The sequence below is a fragment of the Hylaeus volcanicus genome, chromosome 3 (genome assembly GCF_026283585.1).
Source record: "Hylaeus volcanicus isolate JK05 chromosome 3, UHH_iyHylVolc1.0_haploid, whole genome shotgun sequence".
Taxonomy (NCBI): domain Eukaryota; kingdom Metazoa; phylum Arthropoda; class Insecta; order Hymenoptera; family Colletidae; genus Hylaeus; species Hylaeus volcanicus.
The window spans coordinates 24,291,209-24,307,287 of NC_071978.1; the positions used below are offsets into that span (position 1 = coordinate 24,291,209).

General features: G+C 42.5%; 1 protein-coding gene across 1 annotated transcript in view; it reads left to right on the forward strand.

The window, feature by feature from the left end:
- Positions 1 to 12,123, forward strand: part of LOC128874108 (dual specificity tyrosine-phosphorylation-regulated kinase 2-like) — a 56,652-nt gene extending 44,529 nt beyond the window's left edge. Inside the window, exons 2-3 of the mRNA XM_054118446.1 lie at positions 119 to 805; positions 881 to 12,123. Of these exons, the coding sequence (XP_053974421.1) occupies positions 119 to 805; positions 881 to 1,180 (987 nt within the window). The 3' untranslated portion in view covers positions 1,181 to 12,123. The remainder of the gene's footprint in view (positions 1 to 118; positions 806 to 880) is intronic.
- Positions 12,124 to 16,079: the final 3,956 nt, after the last annotated feature.

The window sequence follows — 16,079 nt, forward strand, 5'->3', positions numbered from 1 at the left end:
TAGCTCTCGTTCGTTCTCTAAACGGTCAACACGTCCTTCCAAACCGTCGAATAAAGTGGACGTTCAAAACAAAATAAAAATATTAATTCGCTAACTATCCGTCGTCCCTCTGTTTCAGGTGATCGACTTCGGTTCCAGCTGCTACGAGAACCAGCGCGTGTACACCTACATTCAGAGTCGGTTCTACCGCGCCCCAGAGGTGATCCTCGGCGCGAAGTACGGTATGCCGATCGACATGTGGAGCCTCGGATGCATAATCGTCGAGCTGGTGACGGGTTTCCCTCTGTTGCCCGGCGAGGACGAGGCGGATCAGCTGGCCTGCATAATCGAGCTGCTGGGCATGCCGCCGCCTCGGTTGCTGGAATCCGCGAAACGGTCCAGACAGTTCATCAGCTCGAAAGGTTATCCGCGGTATTGCACCACCGTAACGATGCCGAACAACTCGATCCTATTGAGCGGCGGTTACTCCAGAAAAGGTAAGCGCCGCGGACCACCCGGCTCCAAGAATCTTCGACGGGTGTTGAAGGACTGCAAAGACGTGCACTTCCTCGACTTCATCGACCGCTGCCTGGAGTGGGACCCCGACCAGAGGATGACGCCCAGCACAGCCCTGAAGCACGACTGGCTGCGTCGCAGGTTACCAGAGCCACCCGAGATGACCAACAACAACGCTCTTCCAGCGGTTCCGGAGGCTGTCGCGCCCCCAGCTTCCGCCACCAGGTTGCGTATCTCGGGTTCGGGCAGCAGGAGCTCGAGCAAGTCGAACAACGCCGCGCAGACGAATAACGCCGAGCCCACGAACAAGGTGAAGCAGTTGAATGACATCTTCCACACTATGAACACCATTTATTCGGTACTACAACGTTATCACGATGATCAGTCAGGTACGGCGGTGACGACGAATCACCAAGCGGCCGTCAGCAATCATCAGCCGCTGAACTCTGGTGCCGGTGGTGGTGTTGGTGGTGGTGGTGGCGGTGGCAGCGGTAGTACTAGTGGTGAGCAGCCACACGGCCATCAATTGCAGGGACAACAGCACAATAACGGTTCGCGCGGCTCCCATGGATCGCACGGATCCTCGCACGATAGTCACAGCTCTCACGGCTCCTCGAGCGGATCGAGCAGGCTGGTGATCAGGAGTATCAAGGACCTCCCCGAAGAGCTGAGACGATTCAAATGAAACACGAGGCCACCCTTTCTCGGTTCCGACGCGCTCGGTATCGTCATGTCGTTTTCGTTGCTGGTCCCCACGCAACAACGCTACGCCACGGTGGGAAGCGATCGTCGAGGATTGACCGACGGCGCCTTCTGCGTGTGGTAACGTTGCTCGACGAGGTTTGCTCAGAGTTGAACGAGAGAGGGTGGCCTCGGCGTCAACCTCGGTTATTACTGTGATCTAAGCGATACGTTACTGAAACGCTGCTAACGAGGGACTAGAGCTCGGTCGCGATACCCTCGAAATCAACACGGTACCCTACGCTTCTGCCACGCGTTGTGCGCCGATCCGTTCGTCCGACATCCTCGTCGACCGTTGTTCGTTGAGTAATCGAGGTCCCGTAACAGAGGAATCGACTTGGGAAATTTTGACTTTCCCCAACAAGTACCCAACTTCATCGAACGCTGTCACACTCTCGAGCATCCTAGCTGCCCTGGACGAGGCAGGAGGGTTGGATGACTTCCTTTGGATAGAACACCCGGCAAATCTTCCGAGTCGATTCTTTCCATTGCCTTACCTCGATAGACGTTGCATGCGACGATTAATAATTTTGCGGTCGACCCAAGATCGGATTTGCGTGACGTCTGTGCACCCGTTGCTCGTCGCGTCCTAGTATCGAGGTTATTGTGCCGAGGGAAGCCGAGAACCAAAGATTTGCGCAACGTCGATGAATCGATTTCTCCGGTAGGCGAAGAAGGGTTATTCGGTTGACGGGGGCTGACAGGACGACCGCGATGAAGCCTGATTTGGGACGTCAACGCGTTAACCAACGTCTCGCGCACGCGCGACGCGAGCCTCTCGAGCGAGCAGGAATCTAATAATCAAAGGGCATGTGCCTCGCTGAATAGAGTCATCTGGCCTTTTTAGGTCAGAGGATCTCCCCCTTCGTGACGCTATCGATATCGAGCAGAAGAGAACGTTGATTTTCCGTTCCGACCGAACAAGTACTTGTTATCGATCAAAGGAAGCCCAAGTTGTCTTTCGATTCGAGCGGAGTAGACTGAAGCGATCTCCCGGAGTGAATAAATTCCCTATAAAAACGCTCGAGCCGCGACATTGTAGAATCGACGGGAACGCCGTCGATCGATGCGCGACTACTTGCTTTTATTATCTCTCTCTTTTTTTTTTTTTTGTTACGTTTCGAATAAGTATTTTAGCCGCGTCAATTTGTAAATTAACCAACGACGGACTTCGAGAAACGGGAATAATCGAAGTCGATCGGTTCGGGGTATCCCTGCGATCGTGCCTCTTCCGCGTTGAAGTAGACTGTACAGAGGAATTGAAACTGAATCCAACTCTGTCGATTTGAGAGGTATACGCTATGCGCAATTAGTCATTTATACGAGTCGAACTAAACGGTCTGTCTTTAGGTTCGATAAAAAAGACACGGTTGGATAGTTAACCTTTTGAACCTTGTCTTTCTCGTTCTGGGCATGACTAGATTAATCGTGTTTTCTTTTAAAGTCTTCTGATTCGTACTTCTCTCTCTTTTTTTTTATTTTTATTTTAAATTGTTATCCACGTAGTTTTTAAGTTTCGACCAAGTTCTCGCGTGTAAATACTCAAGGACTGTCTTGCATTTTAACACTGCCTTTCTTTCGTTTTTGTATTTTTATTGTTTTTTTTTATCGTTCCTTCGCAACTTCACTGCCCACTGGCATTTACGATTCGATTTACAATGGAAGGGAAGGCAATCGTAGCGGAGAAATAACGTGGATGCCTCTAGATGCAATTCAGATTCGGTGATGAGAATGTTTGACGAAGCTTATTTTACTGTTGATCAGGATCTCGCGCGATACAAACCGACCACTGATAACATTATTATCACGCAGACGGGATTTACGGACGAGGAGCCGGATTTCTCTCGTATCGTGAACATTCTTCAGGGGTATGCTTTATGGCTCGTTGCAGTAAAACGCAGGCATAGACTCGAGTGTCTTCGTTGCGTTTGAATTGACGAAGTGAAAGCAATCGAAGATTCACGACTTGGAGGCTAAAGGGAAGAGGGAATTCTGAAAATTACCTTTTTCTTTATATCCAAGCTATGCAACAGCTGGATTCAACGCTGTGCGTAGGCAGTCGCAAGGGTATATCAATTTGACAGAAACAAAATTAGAGAGTTCTTATAATCTTATAGGTATGAAAATCTCCCTCGATCCATGTTTGAACACGTTCCAAAAATATAAATATTTAATAATCTCTTGAGCAAAATTCAAAAAATATAAACCTTTCGTCTCCGTTTGTAAATCCAACCCCAACGGAGACACTCGAGTGTATAATTCGAGACGCCTCTGTCCACGGGAGATTTCAGTAAATATCTTGGAATTCAGAAAACGATACTCCAAGAAAGTAGAAAACAGCGTATCCTCGCGTCGGACCAAACGACTCGATGAAATTTTCCCTCGGCATTTTCCGTTCCCCGTAGCGCAGTGTTGGGCAAAATGTAATCCATGGTTGCGATCACGATAACACCTCGAGTTACGCGAATTTACAGACACCTGTCCATCCTCCTATATCCTCGTACGTACTTTGTGTATGCGTATACATATACATATACGCATATGGAAGAAAGTTTTCTCCAATTTCTCTCTTTTGCTGGAAGGATTGCAGGTCTGTTCAACTGCAATTTGCTTCTGTAACAAAAATTGCACGCGAAATCTATCGTAGGGAGGAAAGAAAAAGGCTGACAGGAATTGTTAGACGTAAGACTGATGGTTCTCAAAGCCAAGACTGATATTTATTCTTCCCTACGATACATTGTAGATTTTTTATCTTAAATGTGGATGATACGGTACAGTAGAACCTCACTTATTCGATTACTAGTTCAGATAATAGAGGTCCACTAGCTATCCCCTCCGTGATAGTTTAGGTAATAGAAGTTAGAGGCTGCTAGAGGGTGCTGAGTTCAGGTACGGAGGGTTAGGGACTACTGAGCTCGGCTGCAGGAGACTAGAGACTACTAAGCTTAGATACGGAGGACTAGAGGTCACTGAGCTCAACTACGGGGTACTAGAGGATACTAAGATCAGCTACGAGTTCCCATATCCGAGGTCGAGCATAATTTTGTTCGTATAAATAAACGAGGCGCGGATAAACGAGGTTCTACTGCACCTAAATCTAAACCACTACTAGCGAATGTGCCCGTCACAGTAATCTGTGGAAGTTACAATGCTATTTGTTAACTTCTTCGTCTCGTAAACAGATAACTTCGTAATGATCCACATCTCAAAAGGATATTTCCAAACGATTCAATCTCCCCTCACCTTGTATCACCTTATATTTACATTCAACCGCGCAAGTCGAGGATTTACTTTTCCACCTAATCAGCACTGACGATGAAAAGATCGTCGAATCGCCAGACACGATCATCTCCGATAGATTACAACTTACAGATTTTTGTTTGCAGATTAAAAATTGTACCGGTTAATCTGCCAACTATGAGCGATCGTTGCTAAGGTAATCGCTAGACCACGGATTTTATGCATTTATGACGTGCAATAAAATAGAAAACATACATAAATTATACACAATGTGTGTCGAATATATTCTATAATTATTATGATAATGTTATTTCGTTTCGCATAACGTCTCGCATACCTTCTGGTTACGTTTAACATGTATTTATTACATTAGTTTGTATCGTGAATGCAAAAGATCCGCTGTAATTACAAAGGTGTCGCGTTGCGGCGACAAAGGAATCGGTATCGTAGTCACAAAGGAATCCATCGCCCAACTCTGCCCGCGACTCGTCGAACGGAGGAACGGAATTCGGTTTGTAATCCATTACCGTCGCGATTGCACAACTCCTGTTGCGTTAGCAGGCTTTGACAGGGGTTTCGACGAACGTCGAATAAACAAAGACTGGCGAAGCATCGACGTGCGCGAATCTTCGCGGAGCGGGTGTTGCGCCGTTGCATCCTCGCTGAGCGGCGACCCTGGCACAAGTGAATTCATGCTAATTTTAGTTAGACAGAACGAACCGGAGCCGCGTAAAAGGAGCATTACGGATGTTGACGGAAGGTCGCGGGAGAACGCGAGACGCGGATGAGCCAACGATCAAAGAGAACCACGGTTAGGGAACGGGCGGTTAGAGGACGCGATCAGGTGGTAGAGAAAAAGCAAAGAGGGAGGAAAGAGGCGACGAGACCAGCAACGACATCGGACGATCCCAAACGAAGAAGTCGAGAAACTTGAAAGCGAAACCGAGAGAAGCTGCGAGGGGAGTTTATTAGAAATCGTGATACTGAACAGGATATCTTGTGATATGGAATTTAGGTGTATTTGGGGTTCGCATCGGTGAACATAGATAAATATATATATAAGTATAAATATAAATATGAAGTGCGTATATATATATGATTATGTTATGTTGTAACGCTAACTAAAACGCCACGGATTATAAGAGCACATGCGTAGTGAGATGTAGCTAATATGCGTTATGAGGAGCGAGAAAGAACAACGGGTTCGTGAAACGTTTGCACGGTGTATAATGGTTGTCTTTCACGATTCCTGTTCTCCGTTCTTACTTTTCTTTTTCTTTTTGTCTTTTCCTTTCTTTTCGTTTTTGTGATTATTAACGTTCTCGTTCGAATCCTTCGTTTCGGAGACTTGTACAACCGCGATCGTGCTGGCCGTTTACCGATTCATTTCTTGAAGAAAGAATGATCGTCGCATGTGGTGGGGGGCAATTTTTCGATACAACTACCGTACGTCGATTCATTCGGAGATGAACACACTTACTCGAATAAAAAATATCTGATGGCGAACAAAAGATAAACCATCTCTGAACAACTTTTTGAGTAAATAATTCTTTCTCTAGATTCTTTTCTACTAATGCAAAAGGATCAAACAAATTAGTACTAATTTCACAAACACAAGTTTCTTCTTTTAGTGCTTAACTTGACGCATTTACTTTAATTTAGCACCTCGTTTAATCGAATACCATTCGTACCGCTCTACAGAGTAAATTTATTCGTCATTTGTTATTCGAATAAAATTGTGCTCATCTCTCTTGTACACACTTGTTTCCGGTGTATCGCATCGAAGGCTCGCCCTCCTGGTCGAAGAAGAAACAGAAAACGAGCGCCGTCGATCGATCTTTAGATCCAAGATCGATCGTTAAATACCACTGCCAATATAATACCTTTCCTAAAATATTTCGGCTCTCGTTTTCACGCAAGGTACAAGCGACGTCGCATTGTATTATTTACAAACCTAGTCTCCCCCCAATCTCTGACGAAATTTTAATAATTCGCGTTGCGCTCGCATGATATTATATACCCGTCGAAATGCGTTTATCTACGTGTGTCGTGGTGTCCTTCCTGTTTTTGTTTCTTTATTTTATGCAAAACGGACACACACACACACACACATACACACACATACACGCAGGGAACGTTTGAAAGTGGGAAGACCTCTTATCGGTCACTCTGCTTCAACTGTGATTAACGTTGCGACAGGTTCGTTGCTTGTCCGTGCAAACTTCGGCTCAAAAGACTATCTTTGTGTGCGCACCCGTTTGACGGATCTCGAGGAAGATTGCGCGCGGAAAATTGATTCAGGCCTGATACACGAGTAAGCGATTATCGATCCTCATCTTTTTCTTTTTTTCTCTCGCTTAGTTTCTTTGTTTTTCCTTTTCCTTTTTCCTTTCTAGCGCTTTTTACCCGCTCATGCAACGCGACCCGGCGTCGATCAGGTTTAAGCGATAGACTCCGAGCTTGTAAACGCACGGGCAGGATATGAGGGCAGGTTTCAAGGCCGTGGCTTTAACTCAAGGCGTAAGAAACTGCGTTCCGATTATCTGGAAGACGCGCGAGGATTCCTCATCGCGATGAAAACGTTATCGGAAAGGGAAAGTATCGCGGTACAGTTTTCGTTGCGTGCTTCCCTCTGGTCTAAGGTGTACTATCGATTATTATATCGGAAATAGCGGGGTGGCATTTTCAATTTGAATGGGCCAGGTGGACAGCGCGAGCATTGTCGTTAGACTGCGGATGTTTAAGGGCGTTTATTAATTACGTAAAGACAATTTTGGCTAATTTCAACCCCCTTCATGTAAGGACGCGTAAGAATCTCCTCTTCTCCCTCATCTTAAATGCCTTTAGAAAAGGTTCAGTTACGCTAAAACACATTATTATTTGACATCAATCGAAGATTCTTGTTTTAATAATATTGGGTTTGTCCGGAAAGTCCATGTCGATTTTTGGTAGGTAGTACAGGTCTGGTTGTGGAACAAAATGGCATCTATGTAATTCAATAAATATATATTAAAATTCAAACGTGTTTTTGAATTTTTCTTAGAAATTGACACGAACTTTCTGGACAACCTAATAATAACAACAGTAATGTATTACGTGAGAATGATTTTCACCCCTTCACCTATTAATTACGTAATTAACGAATGACCCCTTATGCATTTATGCCAAATGAAAGTATGAGGATTCATAAGAATGTGGACACGCGCAAAATTGTATAAAATATCATCATTAATACACGTGTTATACCATTTAGAAAATAAGATGTACCGTCATTTAAATTTATATTCTTCTTCTGTGTCTGTGAAATTGCGAATGCGAACGAATGTCCGCAGTCTACTCGTTACGAATAGCACACGTCTCGATTTCTGGTTCAGGTTCCAAACAGTACGCACGAACGTAATCTAAAATCTGTACTCGTGTGTCGCCGCCATCCCCCCCCCCCCCCCCCCTGAGAAACGTATGCCACGAATCATAGCGCAACCCCAACGTTTCAGCCACCAACCATTTAGTTAGAAAGCGTACGAAAATGTCCATCAACCCGCGAACGAACTATTTTCTACGTTGTAACCGCCAATTTCTTACACACGAGACTTTCCAGGAATTATTTATATCGAATTCCTGGATCGCGTTAGGCAATAGTGGGTCAAAGCGACGAGTTCGTTGATCCAACGTTCCCGCAGCGAACGAGACTGTAAAATGCTAATGGGGAAGGACGAGACGAGAGAGGGATGTAGCGCCGCGGAAGAGAGGGCTTAGATACTGCGCTGTTTCAATATATATTTCTGTATATTTGTAACTCGTGAGCGTTTGTACGGTAATTAAGGAGTTCGTAATTAATCTCCAAGGACGCAGATTTATTGGTCGGATCGACGTGGCGCGGTAGCCTCAGGTTCGTTGAACGCGACCGCCCCGTTCCGTGACCTTCCTTCCCTCTTTCCGATCTCGACAATTCCGACTGCATCGATCCCTCCTCTCTAGCTCCGTCTCTCCTTAGACGCCCCGATGATTTTAAAAGCCAAACACGAAGGAATCGGCCCGTCTCTGCCCAATTGCCTTGTCAACTTTCGATTACAGTGATCCCTCGATACGACGACGGACCTCCTCGATATAACGCCACCGACTTTGATGCCATTGTTCGTCTTCAACCGCGTATGTGGACTTTGCATTGAACTCCCGAAGTAAGAAACGAAGCACGAGTCGAGTGTTCTTAAGGCTACAAAAGTGTAAGTGACGTATGAAAATTGTATGGTAGTGATTATGTAGCGAAGGGAGAGCTCTATCGCAATTATCGCGCACCTGGTTATATAGGTGCAGTAGAACCTCATTTATCTGGGGACAAGACAGGTTTGATAAAGTAAGTGTTCGGATGATAGAGGTCCACTAGCTAAGCCCTTCGTGAGCCCTTCATCACGGACCTCCACGCTCGACCGTGGCTCAGGTGATAGAAGTTAAGGGGTACTAGAGGATACTAGTCGGAAATGATCGACTTAGACTTCATCGACACTAGTTTTGACCGACACCAATTGCCACTAATATTGATCGTGATGTACATTATCTACGTGGAGAATTACATACATTGTAGTAGATAAATCTTTGAATTGAACGCATAGGATGTGTATCGCGTCGATGATAATATTCAATGTCATCGATATTGGTGTCGGTGAAGTTTGTTTCGGTGATTCCTATGGGACCCAGTCCCCCAGACCAACATCTTCCATGCTAATCCGTGCAACGTTGAACACATCTACGACAAAAATGCGTATAGTTATGAAAACGAAGCTTGATTTCTTTTTTATTCGACGATATCTAAACGAAATAAATTCAATAAGGGTCCTTACGAGTTTGTATATCCAAAGCTAAGTATGATTTTGCTCTTCTAAACGAGGTTCTACTGTACGTATCTATCCCACGTGTCTATCCCACGGATCGAGATAAAAAATAAATCGATTCCCCGAAAGTAGAGTTGCTTATCTCGATGAATTGCTTATCCTCGATGTAACGCGAGTAGGTTCGTTTAGCGACGTCGTATAGAGGGATTATTGCGTTTCGAATTTGCGAGACAAGCCGTCGGGTCGACGTGAAACACGCCCGAAGCCGAGGTCGACGAGAGGAAAGGAAGTTGACAATGATTAGTATCGTTAAGGAAATAGCGGTAATCGATTTAAGTCGTAATAGATAAGGGACAAGGATAGTTAACGGAGACGGTTTCGCGGCTAACGAAGACGAAACGAGTTGAACGGGCAAGAAAAGGCGGAGAAAGTTCGAAAAACAAGGAACAAGCGAAAACGAAAGTCGAACGCCGCAGGATTGCCTGCTGGACTTCGGGTTTTTTTTTCCTCTCTTTTTTGGTTTCGGTAATCCCGAGCGCATTTCGGTGTGTACTTGTTTCAGGGTTTGGGCGTGAATCAACGAATTAATTCGTTAAATTAATAGTGAACTTTAATTTAATCGAATTAATTAAATTTATTTGACGGTTGGAGAAATTGGTCTTGAAAATTTACTTTGGAAACTCGACAAAGTAATAAAGTTTATAACTTTATTATTCCTTCAAGCATCCAAATAAATCGCTGAATCCACATCGCCGATTAACACTAAACCAACCATAGATAAAATGGCTGGTCTTAAAGACACTTTTTTTTCGATCGAATGCAAAAATATTGAATTGAATAATACATACATGAATTGTACGCAAGAACAGTACACAAAAATTTGGAGAAAGTCGCTTGACCCCTACCGGTAGGTTTTGTGTTAATTTAATCAAGGATTGAGCCCAGCGACTAATGATCGCATCGACTCATTTAGATTAACGATTATTAATTTTAATCGAGTTCCTTGATTAAGAGTTGGCCAACGCTGATTTATCCAATTCGTTCCGCCTCTTCGTGTGGAAGAAACGATCAATTGATCGCCAATGTGGCATATCACGACTTTTATTTCGCGTCCAACGAAGCGTGCGCTTTTATTCGCTACGAAAGGTGCTCCTCCGCGTGTTTCATTCGCCCGAGCGATACGCGTTCGAATTCGCCCTCGCGGTCAAATTGATTTCCTGAAACGAAGAAGACCCCGAGATGTCGCAGGGGAAACTATGGCCAAGTTAACGCTTTTAGTCATCCCGAAATGACAAGACTCCATTAAGGAACTAAAATTAATTACGACGGTGAAGCGTTAATACTACGTTAAATAGTTCGATACTGCGACCAATATTAGGCTATCTAATTTTCAATTGTCTCGAGACCAAATTTTAGCTTTGTGGAAATATTCACGAGTTTTAGTTTGGCAGCCAATGCGTTAAGGATGCATCCCCGGTCAGAATTTCGAATTTTAACGAAAGCATGAGATTTTTTTTCTAGAAGACTAGAAATATTTTTTAATTTAATTGACCACCCTTAACACTTTACCTACCTGTGGCAATTCAATATATAATTAAATTGAATAATATTTTCTATTTTCACAACATCGGGGTACTACACAATATTTATTTTACCTACTAGAATTTTTCCCAGGTTAATATTGATAATACATCGAATAATATAACATACGATGTTATCTCGGTAATAGATAACAAAGTATCGATTAATTGGCTGCCAGTAGGTAAAGTGTTAATAAATAAACATTGGTCGATATTTAAAAAAGAAGTCATTCGAAAATGAACCTCCTGTGAACAGTCTTACTGTACCATATCAGTCTCGAATGTGTTTAAGTTATTCCCGTTAATTCTTTCGTTTTCTTTATTTGAATACACGGATATTCGAATAACGATGATCGAATATTTAAATGATCCGGATGTATTTGCAGCGCTCGAACACCCGTCGAGTATTCGCATATTAAATTATTCGCTCCGGCTCTGGTTCGCGATCGATCGTCGTGCGAACGAGAGGTTTCCATATCGAAACGAAAAAACAAAGAAAAAAGGCGAGAAACTATCGATAAAAGCTGCCGTGAACCCTTTGCGGTCCTAGGTCGAGCGAGACTCGACGGAAATGTACGGAAATTAGAGAACCGGGACCACGGAGGGTAAAATTTTCGCAATTGCTCGGACAATGATATTTGTACGATGAAATCGAAGCACTGTAAAAAGTTATGTACACGCCCCTCATGCATACAATAACACTGTGCGCATTCACACGGACACGTAACCCCGATTTTGCGATACTCGTTTCTGCACGCACCTCTTGTACCCACGGACCGTTTTCAGGAAGCAGGATGCGTTTCCTTGTATTTTTATTTCCCCCCCTTTTTTTTTTGTATCGAGTTCGCCTGTAGTCGACTAACTCGCTTTAAGGCCTTTTCTATATATTTTCTAATCGCATATTGTCGCTGCAACAGCGAGAGAGAATAGCAGAAGGAAAGAGAGAGAGAGAGAGAGAAAGGGATAATAATTGTCTTTCATGCGTCCTGATATTTTTACTCCGTCATCCTTCACGCGCATAAATTGTATTATAATTCCTTGATTCGTGCATTTCGTCATTCGTTGCATCTAATTTTAATCCATCGACTTTTAGCGATATTTACATACGTACGTATATATACACCCCCATGAGCGTCTGTATTCGATCATGTACCTCGATTTGTATATAGATATATATATATATATATAAAGGAAGAAAAAAGATTTGACCCCGAGGGGGGACCGTTTTATTAAAGCGATGCGACTGAGTTTAGCTGTTTCCGGTGTCCCTCGACACGATTCGCGACATTTTGAATCGGTTTGCAGCGGCATACGTTTTACTGTTGTCGTGCATACCAGCGTTGGACACAATTACAAACCTTCTGGATAATCGATGATAGATGAACAATCGAACGCGATTACCTCTGGAAAGATTCAAATTATCGTTCTATTATCGCAAATTACTAATGCATGGGATCACAGATTAACTCCATTCAGTCCCAATTTGTTTTTAAGCTACAAAGGGTACGGTCATTATTAGATTGTGGTTGTTTATGCATTCATGGCAGGGATGCATAAATGAAAGGATACATGAATAAATAAACATGCGAATGGGCAACGCTATAAGATAGTTAATTCCTGCAAATAGGTACTGGAATTAACAAATCTACAAATCGACTTGTACGTGACGCGTTGATCCACAAACATATAAATTTGCCTTCTTCGTGAGTTTTACATAGCCTGAATGGATTGATCCAACAATTACAGACCTTAATAACTTGTTTTATTTTAATACATTTAATACGCTTAATACTTTGTAAACAAATACGTACCTCCCTATTAATAATAGACCTTTTATAACTTCAAAATATAAATTAGACCTGAATAGGGTTGATAAGTAATCGTACATAATAAAATATACATTAATAATTTTCGACCGTAGATTATGTCATAGCAAAATTGATGTTAATCACACGATAATCAGATTATTAATCACTGTCCAGTCATGGTGCATAAGATGTTCACCGACGGCGTCGCTTTTCACCCCCTCCCCGATTATAATTTACGCGCTAAGTTTCTTAGGGTTAACGCGAGTTTTCTTAAGCGACAATGCAAAGTTTGATCTCTTTACTCGTACATGCATCACTATAAATATACGAATACCTAATTGTAATTGTATATGCGGAGGAGTCGTATGCTCGTTGCGTCCAGCATTTCTTTATTATTATCCGACCTTTTTTTTTCCCTATTTTTTTTTTTTTTCGTTATTAAGTTTCCCCTTTATTCGTGCTCGCGAGGTCCTCGAGGACCGAACGCGAAGGGCGAAGAGGGCGCGTCACCCCGCGATGGGACCTCGCAAAAGAAACTCATACATGTATAAATACATTTAAAAGTACACGCGAATGGTACGATTCGATGCGTTTATCCGACGTGCAATGGTATACACATACTCGAGGCATGCATAAACACAGACACAGGCATACATACGACAGAACGTTGTCATCCTTCTTAAAAAGAAACAACCCTTCGAACCCCCACCCCCCCCCCACGAAACACACGAAACCGTAATTGTAACGCGTTCTCGCTCACGAGTCACGAAAGCGCGAAACTGATTTTTTAAAGAACTGCTCTGACTTGATTAAGAAACGAAAATAAACGCTGCTTAAGACAGTTAGTGGCTGGCTTGGATTTCCTTTTCTTCGTCGATACCCGTTCCAGCGACCGGGCTTTCGAAAATACACTTCCTTCGCTCTTTCGTTCGCTGTTAAATCGCGAATTTATTAGCGCGCTTATTGACGATAAAGAAGAACTACGAATATTGTGTATTATTCCATTTACTTTGTAATATCTCGTCTCAAATGTTTTCCAGATGTAAGACATTTATTTTGGAACACTCGAAACCTTGATATTAGATGTAGAAATTAATTCTGTGCCTCTCTAAGGGTAACTTTACCATTTATTTAGAAAGAAAAACCACGAACTTTTAATCTTCGTTCAGCCACACATTCCAAGAGAACGCATTTAGTTGTAAATCGTATGAAACGAAATTCAAAGTAATCTGTGTGATTCGTTGCTATATTGATACTTCAATGTAGCAATATGGCAAAATGTGGGCTACTGAACTTTGTAGGTACACGTAGATAAGTTGTAACGTTCATCAGGTTCAGACTTTAAAACGTTGGTAATTTAACAAACTGTCGAATAAATATTTTTATTTGAACTGTAATTATAAACGTTTGTATGTAAAGTAAGAGAATTAATTTCTACCCCTAATATTATACGATTCAATGTAATTAAATATTACTAAACGCACATCTGAAATAGAATTTAACTATAATATACGGTGAATATTAATAATTCGTAGAACACGATAAGTGTCCACTTATTTATGGACGGTGTACAGATAGGATAGATAGATTTCCATCGAGTTGCTTCGCCCCGTGCCCCTTTTCGAGTGCAAACAACTGGATAATAATTATCATGGCCGACGAGTGTGAGCACTGCCCATCTAACGCCAAACACGGACCATCGATCTGGTAACAGGTACGTTTGTCGTCCTATTAATTTATCGATTTCGGGTCAACGATTCGCGTTTGTAATTGCGTTCCGTAGCGCGTATTCATCGGGAATCGAATAGTGGGTATTTGCTTAACAGTTGTTTCCCGAACAACAAATTTTACTCTCGAAGTGACTAATATTAATTTTCTTCTCATCTTGTTTCTCTTTTCCAGAACACTGTAGGCGTATCCGTCGGCAAAATCGTTCTTGTAAGAGTGCAGACTAAGCAATCGATCCTCTATTTTTATTATAGATCAGTTGTGTTCATTAAGAAGAAGCCCTAGAATTGATGCTTTATTTTTTTTTAAAACAATTATATTTATTAAGAAGATGGCCTAAAATCGAGGGAAAATGGATTATATAATTGGTCCCGTATTTTATTATAGATCACTATGTTTATTAAGAAGGCCCAGAATTGGTGAAAAAGTCACTCTTCAAACCAGCAACGAAATAAAGCATAGCTCGTAGTCTGAACCAAAATTATAAGCAAACGTTTGTTAAACTCGATATCCAAGAGTTCAAAGTGTTTCTAACGTATTGTCCTGTATACAACTCTGACAATTATTCACGCCACCATTCGATACCTTGTCGAAAGCGTTCGTAGTAAGCTCCGATAGTTGATCCATAGATCTTCGTTGTCAATAAGCACGCCTTGTAATTCATTGACGGGCTATCGGATTGCGAGCAGGTTGATTCTTCTGGTGAGATTCGGGTGCTAATTAATCATAGTACCGGCGTCCTGTTACTCTATATGCTGGTCGAGCAGCCTGCCAAACGAGTCGTTAATCATTGACACTCCACATGGGGGTCGAAATCGATTTTCCTGCGTGCGAAATGTGTCACATTTATCCCATGTATTTTCACCCTTTCGGTAGTAAATGGTTCATTGTAAAGCTGCGAACGGAACATGGGCAAAATTCTTAGCTAAATTCAACAAGTTGATCAACGAAACACATACTTGTTTTGTTCTTTAAAGAACGTACCCTCTCTACCCCCTAATATTAAAATTAAAATTTTAATTATAAACCGAAACGTTTTACAGTGAAATAAGGAAGAGAAAGTAGCGATTAATTGAATAAACGTCGCGAACACTACGTCGAGCGTTTGTTTAATTCGTTATTGGAGCGAGAGTTTGTCCATCTTCGGTGGAAGAATGAAACAAAACGCCATTGTTCTGGTAAAGAGCGGTGAAAAGTCCCGCGGAAAAACTGGAATGCAATTATCTGACATTGAATGCTTTTCCGGGTCGCATTTATTTTTAATCCCTCGATGTACAGTTTACGAGGGTGACGTCAAGCAGACTAGGCGTGGATGATTCGCTCCAGTATACTTCGGCAAATCGCCAGTACACTGATCGATTGATCGCCCTCTCTTCCTCTGGCTCCGATCTGCTACCTACGTAAATAATATTTTTCCTTCTACCAACGACGGTTATGCATTTCTCTCACGAAACATTCTTTGTTCGCCGACTCGACCAAAAACGGTTATTTACGATAGCATTGGCGTAACAGGCGAATCAATCCACGAATATCTTTAGACAGGTATTGAAAAATTACTCGTACGTGTTTCTGTATGGATCTTTATTTGCAATATCTCGCTTGCTTACATACAAGAATAGAAATATGTAAACAAAATATTAACGATCGCGCTATTTTGA